Raw genomic sequence first — 14,640 nt, forward strand, 5'->3', positions numbered from 1 at the left:
AGGAACAGGAGCCGTAGGCGAGCACTGGTTCCCACAAACAGTCTGTAATAAGAACTCACAATTGCTGTATATGAAATGGCTTCTAGAGTAGAAGAGAGTCTGTATAAGATTCTAGGAACATGGGCCCTGGTGGAGCGAGTACCGGTTCCTATCTGTAATCTTGCTAATGTAACTCTTGATCTCTGTACCTGCGATAATGTCTTGGACGGAAGGAAGTCTTCAGAGCAATAGGAATGTAGGCCCTCCTGGAGTGAGTACCAATTCCTATGTAATAGAACTCACTGTGTTCACATCCGCGATCGCTTCCAGGATACGAGGAGTCTTCCGAGTGTTCTGGCAATCTGAAATCAAGAAGAGAGAGTGGAGCCCCCGTGGAGCGGGTACTCCTGGTAAGTTTGAAAAGGCCGAGCAGTGGGGAAGGGTTCCCTGGCTGACTCGGATTGTTGTTGCAAGTATCGTGGACTGCCGAAGCAAGTCCCGTTGAAGTTCCTTGCTAACTCGCTAGAGGTTAGCAAACAAAGACCTTTTAAAGTGCAAATGGATGACATCACTACGGGGGGACGCCCCCGAGGTTCGCGACCTTGCTGGTACAAAGTCTGGAGCGCGCGCGTGCACACGCCCTTACATCATCGGGAACATGGCGGATCCGTAGCGTCAGGCCAGCCCAGGGGAACCAGGACTAAGGAGGCGGAGAGAAACCTCGGCTGCACTGTCCATCAGAGCCAAAGGGAGTCGCGTCCCAGGTAGAGAGGGTGGAGCGAGGGGCGAGAAGAGGCACAAACACAACAATTTACGCAGATGACGTACAGTTTCTCATTCCTATAGAAATATCAATTGAGCATTCGCAAAAGTTACTAGAAACATACTTTACGTCCATTCAACAGTATTAGTTTAAATGAAATTGATGCTCAATAAACAAAAAACTGAAATAATTTTATTGAACAGAAAGATACCCATCAATACTTCAAATTACTTTACAATAGATTCTGTCCACATACACGTCACTGAACAAGCCCAAGATCTAGGAGTGATAATCGATAGCAATATGACCATGAAGAAAAATATTAGCAATAAATTAAAGGGCGGTTATAACAAACTTGCATGTCTTATGACATTTAAAACCATGGCTACACCAAGATGATTTTCGGACACTTCTTCAGACCTCAATATTTGCTAATATAGATTACTGTAATTCACTTTTATTAGGTTTACCAGCCAATACACTCAAGACCCTTACAATTACTTCAGAACGCCACTGCACGAGTCGTAACAGGCAATAAGATGTATAGCCATATAAATGCAATCCTGATTTTGTTACACTGGCTACCTATTAAATTCAAAATTCTATTTAAAGTATTAGCTTTATTACACAAAATAATTAATTCAAATACTTCAGAGTGGTTAAGTGCAACATTACATCTATAGATACCTCAAAGGAATTTCCATTCCACAAATAAAGGTCTGTTAAATGTTCCATCACAGCACTCTGCACATTTGTTAGTGTTTGAGATAGTTGTGGGTAGATCCTTGGGCCGGTGGCAGATGACCACGCCCCCGGGGGAAGATCCTGAGAGGACCACCGGTGAGGCTCAGAGTATGGAGACAGACACACACTAGTTGTTTTATTAAACAGTATATTGAACCACCAGAGGTGGCAGTAATGAGCTGTAAGCACCCTGCTGGGCTGTAGTCCCTCAGATACTGGAACAGCGATCCTGGATAACTGAGCCGTAGAGAAACAGAATATAGTGAATAGGCAGGGTATGCAGAGTTCAGGAACAGAACCTTGATGGTAACACTCACACAATAGTCTCTTAAAAGCAGCCCAGGAGCTGGAAATGAATTAGGCCCTCAAGGAGCGAGTACCTGGTTCCAGGGAACGCTCCGAGAGAGATGGTAACTCATTGGTGTTGTAGGCAGCGAAGACTTCCTGGCAGAAGTGGTATTCAGTAGCAAGTCCGGGAACGTGGGCCCTCGAGGAGTGAGTACCAGTTCCAGACTGCGACCTGAAAAACAAGAGAGAGAGCGAGGCCCCCGAGGAGTGGGTACCTCTGGTAAAGTCCAAGGAGGCAGAGTAGGGAGGTATGCGGAGAGCGAATCCCATCCGCAGCGATACCTGGAGGAAGCTAGGTAAACCTTTCCTTTGCTAACTCTATTAGTTAGCGAATTCAGAGACCTTAAGTATCCGGTGAGGATGACGTCATCTCAGGGGGACGCCCCTGAGGTTCGCTCCACTGCTGGTACTTGAGTCGGGCCGCGCCGTGCGCGCACGCCCTTAGGCTTCTGGGAAACATGGCAGATAGCAGCGTCTGGCAGTCCGGGGACGCCAGAGGAGGGCGGCAAGATGACGCCACGGCGGCCAAACTTCCATCAAGCAAAGAGGGAGTTGCCAAGGAGGTAAGGAGGCATAGTGGAGATGCCGGGCAGCGACGGTCGCAACAGCATTTGAGTGAGGGGCAAGAAAGAGCAATATTTGTGGGAGGGTCAAAATTGTGGAGCTCACTGCCATGTGAATTGAGATTGTTGAAAGATTTGAAGCTGTTTAAAAGAGAAATTAAGACCTGGCTTTTCAAACAGGCATATGATAGCAGTAATCTTTGAGTGAGAGTAGATTTTTTCTTCTGTATTGATAGGTTGAGGAAAGGAAGGGTCTCAGATAACATGAACTAACATGACTTGTGTTTTATATGTTGTTTATATGTTGTTAATTAGTATTAATCAATTTTACTTAGGGAATAGCCACTGCTATTAATTGCATCAGTAGCATGGGATCTTCTTAGTGTTTGGGTAATTGCCAGGTTCTTGTGGCCTGGTTTAGGCCTCTGTTGGAAACAGAATGCTGGGCTTGATGGACCCTTGGTCTGACCCAGCATGGCAATTTCTTATGTTCTTATGTTCTTATACCTATTTTGTTATGAACTGCCATGATTGAATACAGATTGCATACAGGATTGCATACATATTGAATACAGGAGAAGTCCATTAATGGCTATTAATCAATTTTACTTAGGGAATAGCCACTGCTATTAGCATCAGTAGCATGGGATCTTCTTAGTGTTTGGGTAATTGCCAGGTTCTTGTGGCCTGGTTTTGGCCTCTGTTGGAAACAGGATGCTGAGCTTGATGGACCCTTGGTCTGACCCAGCATGACAATTTCTTATGTTCTTATTGCCGGTATACAAATAAATAAATATGTCTGCTCTTTTGAAATATTTTATTGATTTTTGGAACTTTTTGAAAATTGTTATATGCTTAATTATTGAACGTTCTCTTGGTCAAGCTACTTTGAAATGTTCTTTTTCTTTTGGCTGCCGTTGGGTTGGGCTCCACCAGCAGTGCAGAGACCTCTCCTCTTCTTCATCTGCTGGTGGGCTGTGTTCCACCAGCAGCTCTGTGGCCTCTCTTGCTGCCACTGCTCCCCCAGGTGTTCTGTCCCATGTAAATGCACAGTATGCACACTTGGTCTCACTGGGCCTCTCTCTCTATATATATATATGCTATTGCTCATGCTTACAAAGTTGCTCCCAGTTCTCATGTGAGGAACCACTCATTTTAAAATACAGGATATTCTATGTCTGTTTGTCTTTCCATAGATAAGTAAGAAATATGGCCCTGTGTTCACGATTCATTTGGGCTCAAAGCCAAATTTGGTTCTGTGTGGATATGAGACCATGAGAGAGGCTCTGATCGACCAAGCAGAGAAGTTTGGAGGAAGAGGGCGCTTTCCAGCTGCTGATAATTTCACCAAAGGAAATGGTAAGACAATATGTAAGGTCTAGATCAGGAATTACTCAACTTAGATTTAAGTTCATATTAGTCCAGTCTGGCACTTCTAAGGAAGTGATGCTAAATTAAATGGATGTATGGGCAGATTGGATGGGCCATATGGTCTTTTTCTGCCATCATGTTTCTATGTTTCCATCGATTTTCCCCATGAGATCTTACCTGTGTCTCCTATCTCTACTAATAACAGAGATGGAGGAGACAGTTTATTTTATAGGCAGAAAGTGGAATCATTTACTAGATTATACCTGATAACATTATAATAATTTCCAGCATTACAATTATCATTATACATTCAAAGAGGTCTTATCTTTGGAACGCACTCAAAAGTTTTACAAATACCTAACTTAATAAAGCAGGAAGCCATAGCAAGGAAGAAACATCTGGGGGAACACAATTGGTAGCAAGAGCATTAGCAAAGAGAAGAAGAGTATGAAAAAAATAAAGGGTATGAAAAATTTTTTTTCATACCCGATCATCTAAAAAACTTTATTGAACAAAGAAGATCTGCCACAATATCTCTAATACCCAGCGAATAAAGTATATGGCAGGTAGTACAGTACAATTTTTCTGGGTAAATTATTGCTGATTGATTATCTCCCCTTAGTTTTTTTTTTTTTTTCAATACCTCTGTTTCTTTTAAGATGATTAAGAAGAAAATTGCCATTGATTGATTATAATACAATTGTGGATAGGATTTACTCTTAAGTTTTGTGTATTTGAAAATATTGATTATGAATGATGTTCTTTATAATTATTGTAAAATCAATAAAAATATAAATTACAAAAGCAAAGAGAAGAGGAGGTAAAGAGGCAAAATTCTGAGACTAATGGGACAGACCAATATTACTTAGATTCACTTCAATAGAAAATATAAACTGGAAAAGTGCCCTCAACAAGAGGGATGTGGAAGGAAGTTTATGAGTTTTAAACTTAATGAGATACTAGAATTGAAAAGCTCTGTTTCAGCCACCTGCTGAGCTTGGATAGTCCAAGGACATGAACATCAAGACCAATGTTTCCTGTAAGTTGTGTGCATATGCACACACGTCCAAGAAAACACAGCACATGCAAGAAAAGAAAAATAGAACAGTGTTTCAAAGCACACTGCACACAAATGTATAAACTATGTTGCACATAAGAACTTTTTTGCACACTCAGCCCATAAAAAAATTAAAGAGAACATTGGCCTGCCTAGTGTGCTTAAATTCAACTTTGGGTGCAAATAGCCAAAGCTGCTGTTCAGTAATGAGCACAGAATCAGGGGAATGGAAAAGTAGTTGACAGATTAGGAAATCAGCCTCTTTCTGTCTCCTGAAGTTAATGGGGTTTATAATTAGGCAGAGAAACAAGCAGGGAGTTTGAAAATACCTGGGTGTTTCTGGGACATGGTCATTCCCCTTATTATTGCAGGCAGGGTGTCACAGCCACCCTGCCTGCAATAATTATTAGATGGTTCTTACTAGCTTTGCTGACAAGGTTTTTACTAGCTTTGCTGACAAGGTTTTTAAAATTTGCTCCTTATGTCTTTCAGATATGGCATTCAGTAATGGGGAGAAGTGGAAGGAGCTTCATAGATTCGTTTTGCAGACCATGAGAAACTTTGGAGTAGGGAAGAGAAGCATCGAGGAGCGAATCCAGGAGGAGGCTCAGTTCCTTATAAAAGAGCTTAGAAAAACCAGTCGTATGTTATTATTTAATGCATTTTCATGGCTTTCAATTACTTTGTTAGCCTTTTAATGCTCCCTGCTCTTTCTTCCAAGGCATGTTAAAGGAACATGCCACCATTGATTTTACACAATCCAAAATGACTGATGATAGACATTTACAGCAGCACTCCATAATTATCTGAAGCTATAAGTCTTGTAGAATGTATAATAGATGAGTTTTGCAATCATTTCTCCAAGTCTCTGCCATATATAGTGGATGTGATGGGAATGCTCAGACCTTCTAGAGATCATATGTTCCAATGGTTAGAAAGCACAGAATCAGTGGATACTGGGAAAGGCCACATGGAGTTTTACGGAGACAGGATAAGTTGACGTAAAGGAATTAATTCCTCATTCTTGAAGGCAGATTTGTTGTGTACATGTATTTGTTTATTTGTTTATTTATTTGACGGTCTGAGCTAGAGATGAGCAAACTTGTTTGGCTAAAATTGGAATCCCTAAATTCCAGTGCTATGATTTTGCTGAAGTTTACAAAAATTTCAACCAATCTTTAATTCTGGATTTAAATAACATTAAAAGGAACCCCTATAGTCTATTTTAAACTGGGTTGAAGTTGATCTTTATTGTCTGAAAAAAAAACTGAGCCAAAATCTTTCCACTCTGATACTAGACTGGATCCAGATCATAGGCGACTCGCCTATCCATAGCCTGATCTAACCATGTTAAACACTCTCTGCTCTTCATCGTATACATTGATGCCTGTATAGATACAGATCTATGTATAGATAAAAATATATAAATGTATACATATGTTCACTGTGTTTTATCATAGAGTTGCCCTTTGAACCCACGCTAATCTTTGGCCGCTCCATTGCCAATGTCATGTGCTCCATCGTCTTTGGGACTCGCTTTGAATATGAAGATAAAACCTTTCAGACCATCGTTAGAGTAATCAGTGAGAACTTTCACATAATGAGCTCTTTCTGGGGAATGGTCAGTGCTTGCTTACATTTGCATCACACTTTTTTTTTTCTTGTAATTGTTCTTGGGAAGAAAATGGTATTTTAATAATGAGACTTAGTTGATCTGTTTTATTCTGTTGTATGTTACCTGAAGCCTAAGATTGAGAGATGACTTAAAACTAGAAATTAATAAATAAAATAAACTGTGAAGGGATGCACTCTTGAGATGATAGGAGAAAAAGATCAAAGTCAGACTTGTGGACCTCTGCAGTAGGGATGTGCAGAGCAAAATTTTATGTTCATATTTTTTATGTCCGAAAGGGGGTCCCACTTGCGGCCAATATGGACATAAAAAAAATCCAATGAGTTGGGTATATGTACATATGTGCAAAAAAAAAATTTAAACCCCCTCACCCTCCTTAATCCCCCCCCCAGACTTACCACAACTCCCTGGTGATCGAGCGAGGAGTGAGGACGTCATTTCTGCAATCCTTGGCGAGAAGCATGTGACGTCGGTGGCACGTCGAGTGACGCGGCGTCACGTGATTCCCGGCGAGTTCGCGCCGGACGGCTCGTTCGGCCCAAAAAGAACTTTTGGCCAGCTTGGGGGGGCCTCCTGACCCCCTCAAGCTGGCCAAAAGTTCTTTTTGGGCCGAACGAGCCGTCCGGCGCGAACGAGCCGGGAATCACGTGACGCCGGCGTCACTCGACGTGCCGCCGACGTCACATGCTTCTCGCCAAGGATTGCAGAAATGGCGTCCTCACTCCTCGCTCGATCACCAGGGAGTTGTGGTAAGTCTGGGGGGGGGGGGATTAAGGAGGGTGAGGGGGTTTAAATTTTTATTTTGGCTCAACAATCGCGATTTCCCACATATCGAACATATCTATGTTCGATATGTGGGAAATCCGATCGTTTATGTCGAATCAATTTTTTAAGTAAAAAAAAAATATGAGTTGCGTTTTACTAATGCGGTCAATCCGAATGCACACCCCTACTCTGCAGTTCTGATCCTGAATGCAAGCTAGAAGCTCCACCAGAACTATATTCTGCTTTCTGGAATATAGACACACTTGCATGCGTGGGCCTACATGTATCCAGAAAAAAATCACTCTGTCTGACTCTTCTTGAGCCCCCTGAAGTCTTCTGAAAACTTGGTGTGGGTTGGATGCAAACCAAAAATGATACTAGCTAGTAATTGTATAATTTCCTGCATCACCAAATATATCCTGACATGATCCTTATGGACTACCTGATGTGTCCTGAAAATTTGGTATGGACTGGATGCTAAAAGGAAAAGTTATTAGGTGGTGTAATTGTGCAGGCGTATTCATGGAACACATAGATACCAAAGAATACCCCTGTCAGAATGCTCCTATCCTCCCTTACATGTCCTGAAAATTAGGTGTGGCATGGATGGAACACAAAAATTTGATTTGGTGGTGTAATTTGATTTCCAAAACGTTATTAGATGGCATAATTGCATGATTGTGTTTGTGGAATAGGTAGATCCCTCCCTCCTCCAAAAATTCTCCTTTATGATCCTGGTGGATCCCGAATATGTGATAAATATTTGATGTGCATTGGATGTAGCACAGATGTTGATAGGACAATGAATGGGAAAGGTATTTACAGGGAAACAGGCAGACTGGGTGATCGCATAAGCCACCCTCCCCTCGGAATATCACATCTCCCCTTTGTTCTTTCCAGATGTACAATATCTATCCAGAAATCATGGACTACCTGCCGGGACCACACAAAAAGATATTTAAAAATCATGAAGTGCAGGCAGCTATTCTTCAGGATGCAGTCAAGGCTCATCAGGAGACACTGGACCCCGACTCTCCCCGAGACTTCATCGATGTTTTCCTCATCAAAATGCAGAAGGCAAGATTCAGGGATTGTGCAGCCTACAGTATCTCTGCTAGTTCTGGATCGGGGAGGGGGTTGCTTTTCTTGTTTTCATTCCAGTAGTTTAATAATTTATATTCTGTGATACTTCAAAGCATATCACATTCAGGTAGTGTAGGTATTTCTCTGTCACCAGAGGGCTTGCTATGGGCCCTCTTTGGTAAGCATTTTCCCCATAGACAGCTTACTGGATAATTGGTTGATTCACAAAACAGCACTGTTCTGTTCGTATGTCTCACTTTGAATGTCAAAGTGGCCCCTAACCCCTACACTAATATCTAAACCTCACCTCGAGTGACTAGGTGGGCCTCATATAGAGGTATAAATACCTAGCTAGTATGAGGGTATTATGGCTAGGTGCTCTCTCTCTCACATATATAGCTAGGCTGGCTCTCCAGCAGCTTAAAATACTAAAAACACTATGGGGCGGATTTTAAAAGGCTTAAAAGTATATTATGGGCGTAACCGCAAATACCAGCTCCTGTGTGCACAGAGCCTATTTTGCATAGGCCCGGCGTCGTGCGTAAGCCCCGGGATGTGAGTATGTCCCGGGGCTTGAAAAAATGGGCGGGGAGTGGGCGGGGCATGGGTGGGACCGAAGCCTCCGGCACAGCGGCCATGCCGAGGGATCACGCACAGGCACTCGGCCAGCTTGTGCAACCTACACCTGCCCAGAGGCAGGTGCAACTTATTAAACAAAGGTCAGCAGGGGTTAGATAGGACTGGGGGGTGGTTTAGACAGGGGAAGGTGGGGGGTGGAGGGAACGTGGAACGCCATCGGGGCTCCCTAGGGCTCGGCGCACGCAAAGTGCACAAGTGTGCACCCCCTTGCACGTGACGACCCTGGATTTTATAATATGCGTGCAGCTGTGTGCGCATGTTATAAAATCGGGCGTAGATTTGTGCATGCCGGGTTGTGCGCAGAAATCTACACCCATGCATAGGTCTTAAAATCTGGCCCTATTTGCGAAAACATCGCAAAGAGCGATAAAGCCATATCGCACAGCTTTATGCAAATGAAAAAGGTGTAGTTAAAAGCCGTGCGATATGGCTTCGCAAAATTGTGAACCCAGCCTACTTGGCCCCAAACTCCTCCCCCCCCTTCCCAGGCCTCCCCCTCTTTCCCCCTCTTTCCCCCCTTTAATCTTTTCTCAGCTTCCCGTCCCTACCCCTAACAAGTCGTTCTGATAATGAATCTTCTGTAAAATACTGTAAATCTTGCTCATGTTATTCACTTTAAGCTAAGTTCCTGTGTTCGCATTTATACTTTTTCAAGTTACTTATATACATGACCGGTTCCCTGTAAAGCTTTACTATGCCAAGTTCATGTTTGATGTAAACCGATGTGATACTCAAAGTGTATGTCGGTATATAAAAATCTTTAAATAAATAAATAAATTTGCATCGCACCATGCGTTATGTTGCTTTCGCAAGCGTTAAAGGTGCAATGCATGTGAAAACGCCATATAGCACTTTGATAAATGACCCACTTAGCTGGATAAGTGCCAATATTTAGACTTATCCAACTAAATTAACTGGATAAGCTAGACCTGGCACTGAATATCCCAGCTAAGTTAGCCAGATACGTTTTATCTGTTTAACTTACCTAGCCAGCTATCCTAAATATTAACTTCTATATGTTCTCCAAGAAGCCCTCTGGTTGGGGGGAAAGCGGGAATTAGTGAATTTTTCTTAGCTTGTTACAGGTGGAAAGGATGAATGTGTGGAGAGAGACGAAGAAATGGCAGAAATATTAAATGAATACTTCAGTTTGGTGTTCACTAAAGAGGACCCTGGAGAAGGACCATCACTAGTTAACAAGAAACTGGAGGGCAGTGGAGTAGATGTAACTCCATTTACAGTAGAAAACCAGGGAATTGGATCAAGGAAGAGCACTCAATGTCATCTACTTGGATTTCAGCAAAGGTTTTGATACAGTCCCACACAGGAGACTGGTGAATAAAATGAGAAGCTTAGGAGTGAGTGCCGAGGTGGTGGCCTGGATTGCAAACTGGTTGACGGACAGAAGACAATATGTGATGGTAAATGGAACTCTCTCTGAAGAGAGAGCGGTTTTAAGTGGTGTACTGCAAGGATCGGTGTTGGGACCAGTCCTGTTCAATATCTTTGTGAGCAACATTGCGGATGGGATAGAAGGTAAGGTTTGTCTTTTTGCGGATGACATTAAGATCTGTAACAGAGTGGACACACCAGAAGGAGTGGAGAGAATGAGACGGGATTTAAGGAAGCTGGAAGAGTGGTCGAAGATATGGCAGCTGAGATTCAATGCCAAGAAGTGCAGAGTCATGCATATGGGGAGTAGAAATCCAAATGAACTGTATTTGATGGGGGGAGAAAGGTTGATGTGTACGAAGCAGGCGAGAGACTTTGGGGTAATAGTGTCTAATGATCTGAAGTCGGCGAAACAATGTGACAAGGCGATAGCTAAAGCCAGAAGAATGCTGGGCTGCATAGAGAGAGGAATATCGAGTAAGAAAAGGGAAGTAATTATCCCCTTGTACAGGTCCTTGGTGAGGTCTCACCTGGAGTACTGTGTTCAGTTCTGGTGACCGTATCTCCGAAGAGACAGAGACAAGATGGAGGCGGTCCAGAGAAGGGTGACAAAAAAGGTGGATGGTCTTCATCAAATGACTTATGAGGAGAGATTGAAGAATCTAAATATGTGCACCCTGGAGGAAAGGAGGAGCAGAGGTGATATGATATAGACTTTCAGATACTTGAAAGGTTTTAATGATCCAAAGACAATGACAAACCTTTTCCATCAGAAAAAAATCAGCAGAACAAGGGGTCACGATTTGAAGCTCCAGGGAGGAAGACTCAGAACCAATGTCAGGAAGTATTTCTTCACGGAGAGGGTGATGGATGCCTGGAATGCCCTTCCGGAGGAAGTGGTGAAGACCAGAACTGTGAAGGACTTCAAAGGGGCGTGGGATAAACACTGTGGATCCATAAAGTCTAGAGGACGTGAATGAAGTGTGGGTGGCTCATGGGAATGACGGCTACTACCTGGAGATAATACCCTTATTCAATATACATAAACACGATTAATGCGACTCCAACATTGCTCTAAGCTTCAACGGCAAGAAGAAATGTGGAAAAAAGGATTTGCATTCACAAAAAAGCGGGGAGTAGCTTGCTTGTTACAGAGGTTACTACCCCAAACCAAATAAGCCTGATACTTCATTTTCAATGCATATCCAGCATAGCTCTCTGCTTCAACAGCAGGGGAGAAAGACTGATACTTCATGCATATCCAGCATAGCTCTCTGCTTCAACAGCAGGGGAGAAAGACTGATACTTCACTTTCAATGCATATCCAGCAGAGCTCTCTGCTTCAACGGCAGGGTAGAAAGTCTGATACTTCACTTTCAATGCATATCCAGCATAACTCTCTGCTTCAACGGCAGGGGGAATGAAGAAAAGTGGATCTATATACAGAGAACAACCAACAAGGACTGAATTACATAGTCTGGGTAAACAATAAGCATGGGTGTAGCTTGTTTATTGCGGCGGTTACTACCCCTAACTAATTAAGCTAGATATTTCACTTAGATGCAGTTCCAACACTGCTCTCTACATTAATGGTGGGGGTTACTAAGAGCCAAGAGTAACAGATAAGTATGAGAAAAAAAAAGGTGCGAAACTTGCTGGGCAGACTGGATGGGCCTTACGGTCTTCTTCTGCCATCATTTCTATGTTTCTATGTTTTTATGACATACGGGCAGGCTAAGGTTAGCATAGGAGCCTTTAAGGAGTGACATTAGCAAGCCTGTTACTCTCTGTCTCCATATGCTGGTTAGTGGGCATAACAATGTGTCTGCTCTGGTCTGGCTGTACTCAAGTAAAGGAAGTTATTAGGTAAGAACAGATTTCTCCTTATTGGAATGTGACCCGTTTTGATATATTCTTTGAAAGAAGGTACATCAGATATGAATAAACTAGACAAAACTAAACTATCTGGATAGATTTACTCAGATAACATAAGGATTTATCCATTTATATTCAGTGATGTGACTCTGCCGCCAAATTCCCAGTTTAAGTTAACTGGGTAAGTGCATTTGGTTAACTTACCCAGATAGTCTGTGGTTGAATATAGACCTTGAGTGTATTAGCTGTGCTAGTCAGCTTGAATATGGGTTTATTGGATAACTTAATCCATTTCAAGGGTAATTTTATAACATTGTGGGCAACTTATGCTGCAGAAATGTACATAAGTTATCAATATTTTCAAAGAGAACTTATGCGCATAACTTCACTTTGAAAATTATACGAAGGTTATGCGCAGAAGCTCAGCTGCACAAACTTACACCTGCTCTTTGCAATGCATAACTTATGCAGGTGAATTTACCTGCATACTTTAAAAATCTAAAGTATGCATGTAAATCCACTTCAACTCTGCCCCCCGCAAACATCTCTCTTTTTTTTTTTGTGCATGAAATTATCGGATTTTGCACATGATTTTTCTAATGCAAATTCCAGCAATTTTATAACAAGCCATTTATGCACCGAGCCCTAACAGTTAATTTTGTTTTGCCCTCAGAAATTTTAACAATACACTGTTTAGTATTTTTTCTTATTATTAATTACCTGTCCATATTTTCCCAGGAGAAGAGCAATCCAAGAACCCATTTCTTCACTGAGTCTCTTATCATGACAGCGCACAATCTTCTCAATGGTGGGATAGACACCGTCACCACAGTCCTGAGATACGGTGTCCTGATTCTGATGAAATTCCCTGAAGTGGAAGGTGAATGTATTAATTGTGTCCGTGCTGGTCGATTTTAAAAGCCCTATGAGCGCCAAAGCCTGGAGATACGTGTGTGACTTGGCCCAGCGCGTGCCGCGCGGATTTTAAAAACCGCGCAAATACAAGCATATCTCCTGTATGCACATACACTTTTTTTCACAAAAAGGGGTGGGTAGTGAGTGTGGTCTAGGTGGGGCATGGGTGGGGCATGGGTGGACATGGCGGGCCAGGACTGAACCATGAAATCTGCGCATAAGTATTTATGTGCATAAGCGCGCAAGGGGTCCCCTACTGCTTCTGTGTAACAAAAAAAAAAAAAAATAGGGTAGTCAGCAGATTTTTAAGGGTCGGGACTAATAGCGTCAGCTAGGGGGATTAGGAAGTCCTCTCCATTACTGGGCAATCTGGGAGCATACTGGGAAAAAAAGCTATTGTGTCGGTGCATGTAGGTACTAAAATTCCCCCACTTAAGGGGTAGATTTTCAGACGAGCGCGAACAGCCTACTTTTGTTTGCGCTCCAGGCGCAAACAAAAGTACGCTGGATTTTAGTAGATACGCGCGTAGTCGCGCGTATCTACTAAAATCCTGGATCGGCGCGCGCAAGGCTATCGATTTCGTATAGCCTGCGCGCGCCGAGCCGCGCAGCCTACCCCCGTTCCCTCCTAGGCCGCTCCGAAATCGGAGCGGCCTAGAAGGGAACTTTCCTTTGCCCTCCCCTCACCTTCCCCTCCCTTCCCCTACCTAACCCACCCGCCCGGCCCTGTCTAAACCCCCATCCTACCTTTGTCGGGGGATTTACGCCTCCCGGAGGGAGGCGTAAATCCCCGCGCGCCAGCGGGCCTCCTGCGCGCCAGGCCGCGACCTGGGGGCGGGTACGAAGGGCGCGGCCACGCCCCCGGGCCGTAGCCACGCCCCCGTACCCGCCCCCAAAACGCTGCCGATACGCCCCCGCAACGCCGCGCGCTCCGGCCCCGCCCCCCGACACGCCTCCCGACACGCCCACTCCGAAAACCCCGGGACTTACGCGAGTCCCGGGGTTCTGCGCGCGCCGGGAGGCCTATGTAAAATAGGCTTCCCGGCGCGCAGGGCCCTGCTCGCCTAAATCCGCCCGGTTTTGGGCGGATTTAGGCGAGCAGGGCTCTGAAAATCTACCCCTAAGTGCGCGAGGCGGCATTTGCGTGCATATGCACGTCAATATAAAAGCACGCACACATGTACGCACTTATTGTCGATTTTATAATGTGCACGTAGACGTGCATATATGTGCATATGTTATAAAATTGCCACATCCATGTGCACACGCTGACAAACATGCGCACAAGTGCGCCCGTGCGCAGCTCTTAAATTCATGGTTGTTAAAGTTTCAGGGAGCATGCGTTTTTGTGTGTAGTTTAAGTGTTGGTTTATGTGAAGTTGTGTCTCTGCATTTTTAGTAGGGGCATTTAGTTCTATAATTTTGGGAACTTCAAGGATGCTATGTAGTAATACTTGTGGCAAAATCTTTTTACCTAGCTCCTCAGTAACATTTTACAGTATGTGTACATTAA

The 14,640-nt window shown here is 43.6% G+C and overlaps 2 protein-coding genes across 3 annotated transcripts in view; both read left to right on the top strand.

Moving 5' to 3' along the window:
• The window catches only part of LOC115072975 (cytochrome P450 2F3-like), a 175,214-nt gene that overhangs the window by 145,300 nt on the left and 15,274 nt on the right, over positions 1-14,640 (top strand). For both annotated transcript variants that reach the window (XM_029571044.1, XM_029571043.1), the window contains exons 3-7: positions 3,594-3,756; positions 5,318-5,467; positions 6,286-6,446; positions 8,124-8,300; positions 12,951-13,092. In XM_029571044.1, coding sequence (XP_029426904.1) covers positions 3,594-3,756; positions 5,318-5,467; positions 6,286-6,446; positions 8,124-8,300; positions 12,951-13,092 — 793 coding nt within the window. The remainder of the gene's footprint in view (positions 1-3,593; positions 3,757-5,317; positions 5,468-6,285; positions 6,447-8,123; positions 8,301-12,950; positions 13,093-14,640) is intronic.
• Positions 1-14,640, top strand: part of LOC115072976 (cytochrome P450 2F2-like) — a 100,185-nt gene that overhangs the window by 13,161 nt on the left and 72,384 nt on the right. The window lies entirely within an intron of this gene.

This window comes from Rhinatrema bivittatum, chromosome 11, assembly GCF_901001135.1.
Source record: "Rhinatrema bivittatum chromosome 11, aRhiBiv1.1, whole genome shotgun sequence".
Lineage (NCBI taxonomy): Eukaryota > Metazoa > Chordata > Amphibia > Gymnophiona > Rhinatrematidae > Rhinatrema > Rhinatrema bivittatum.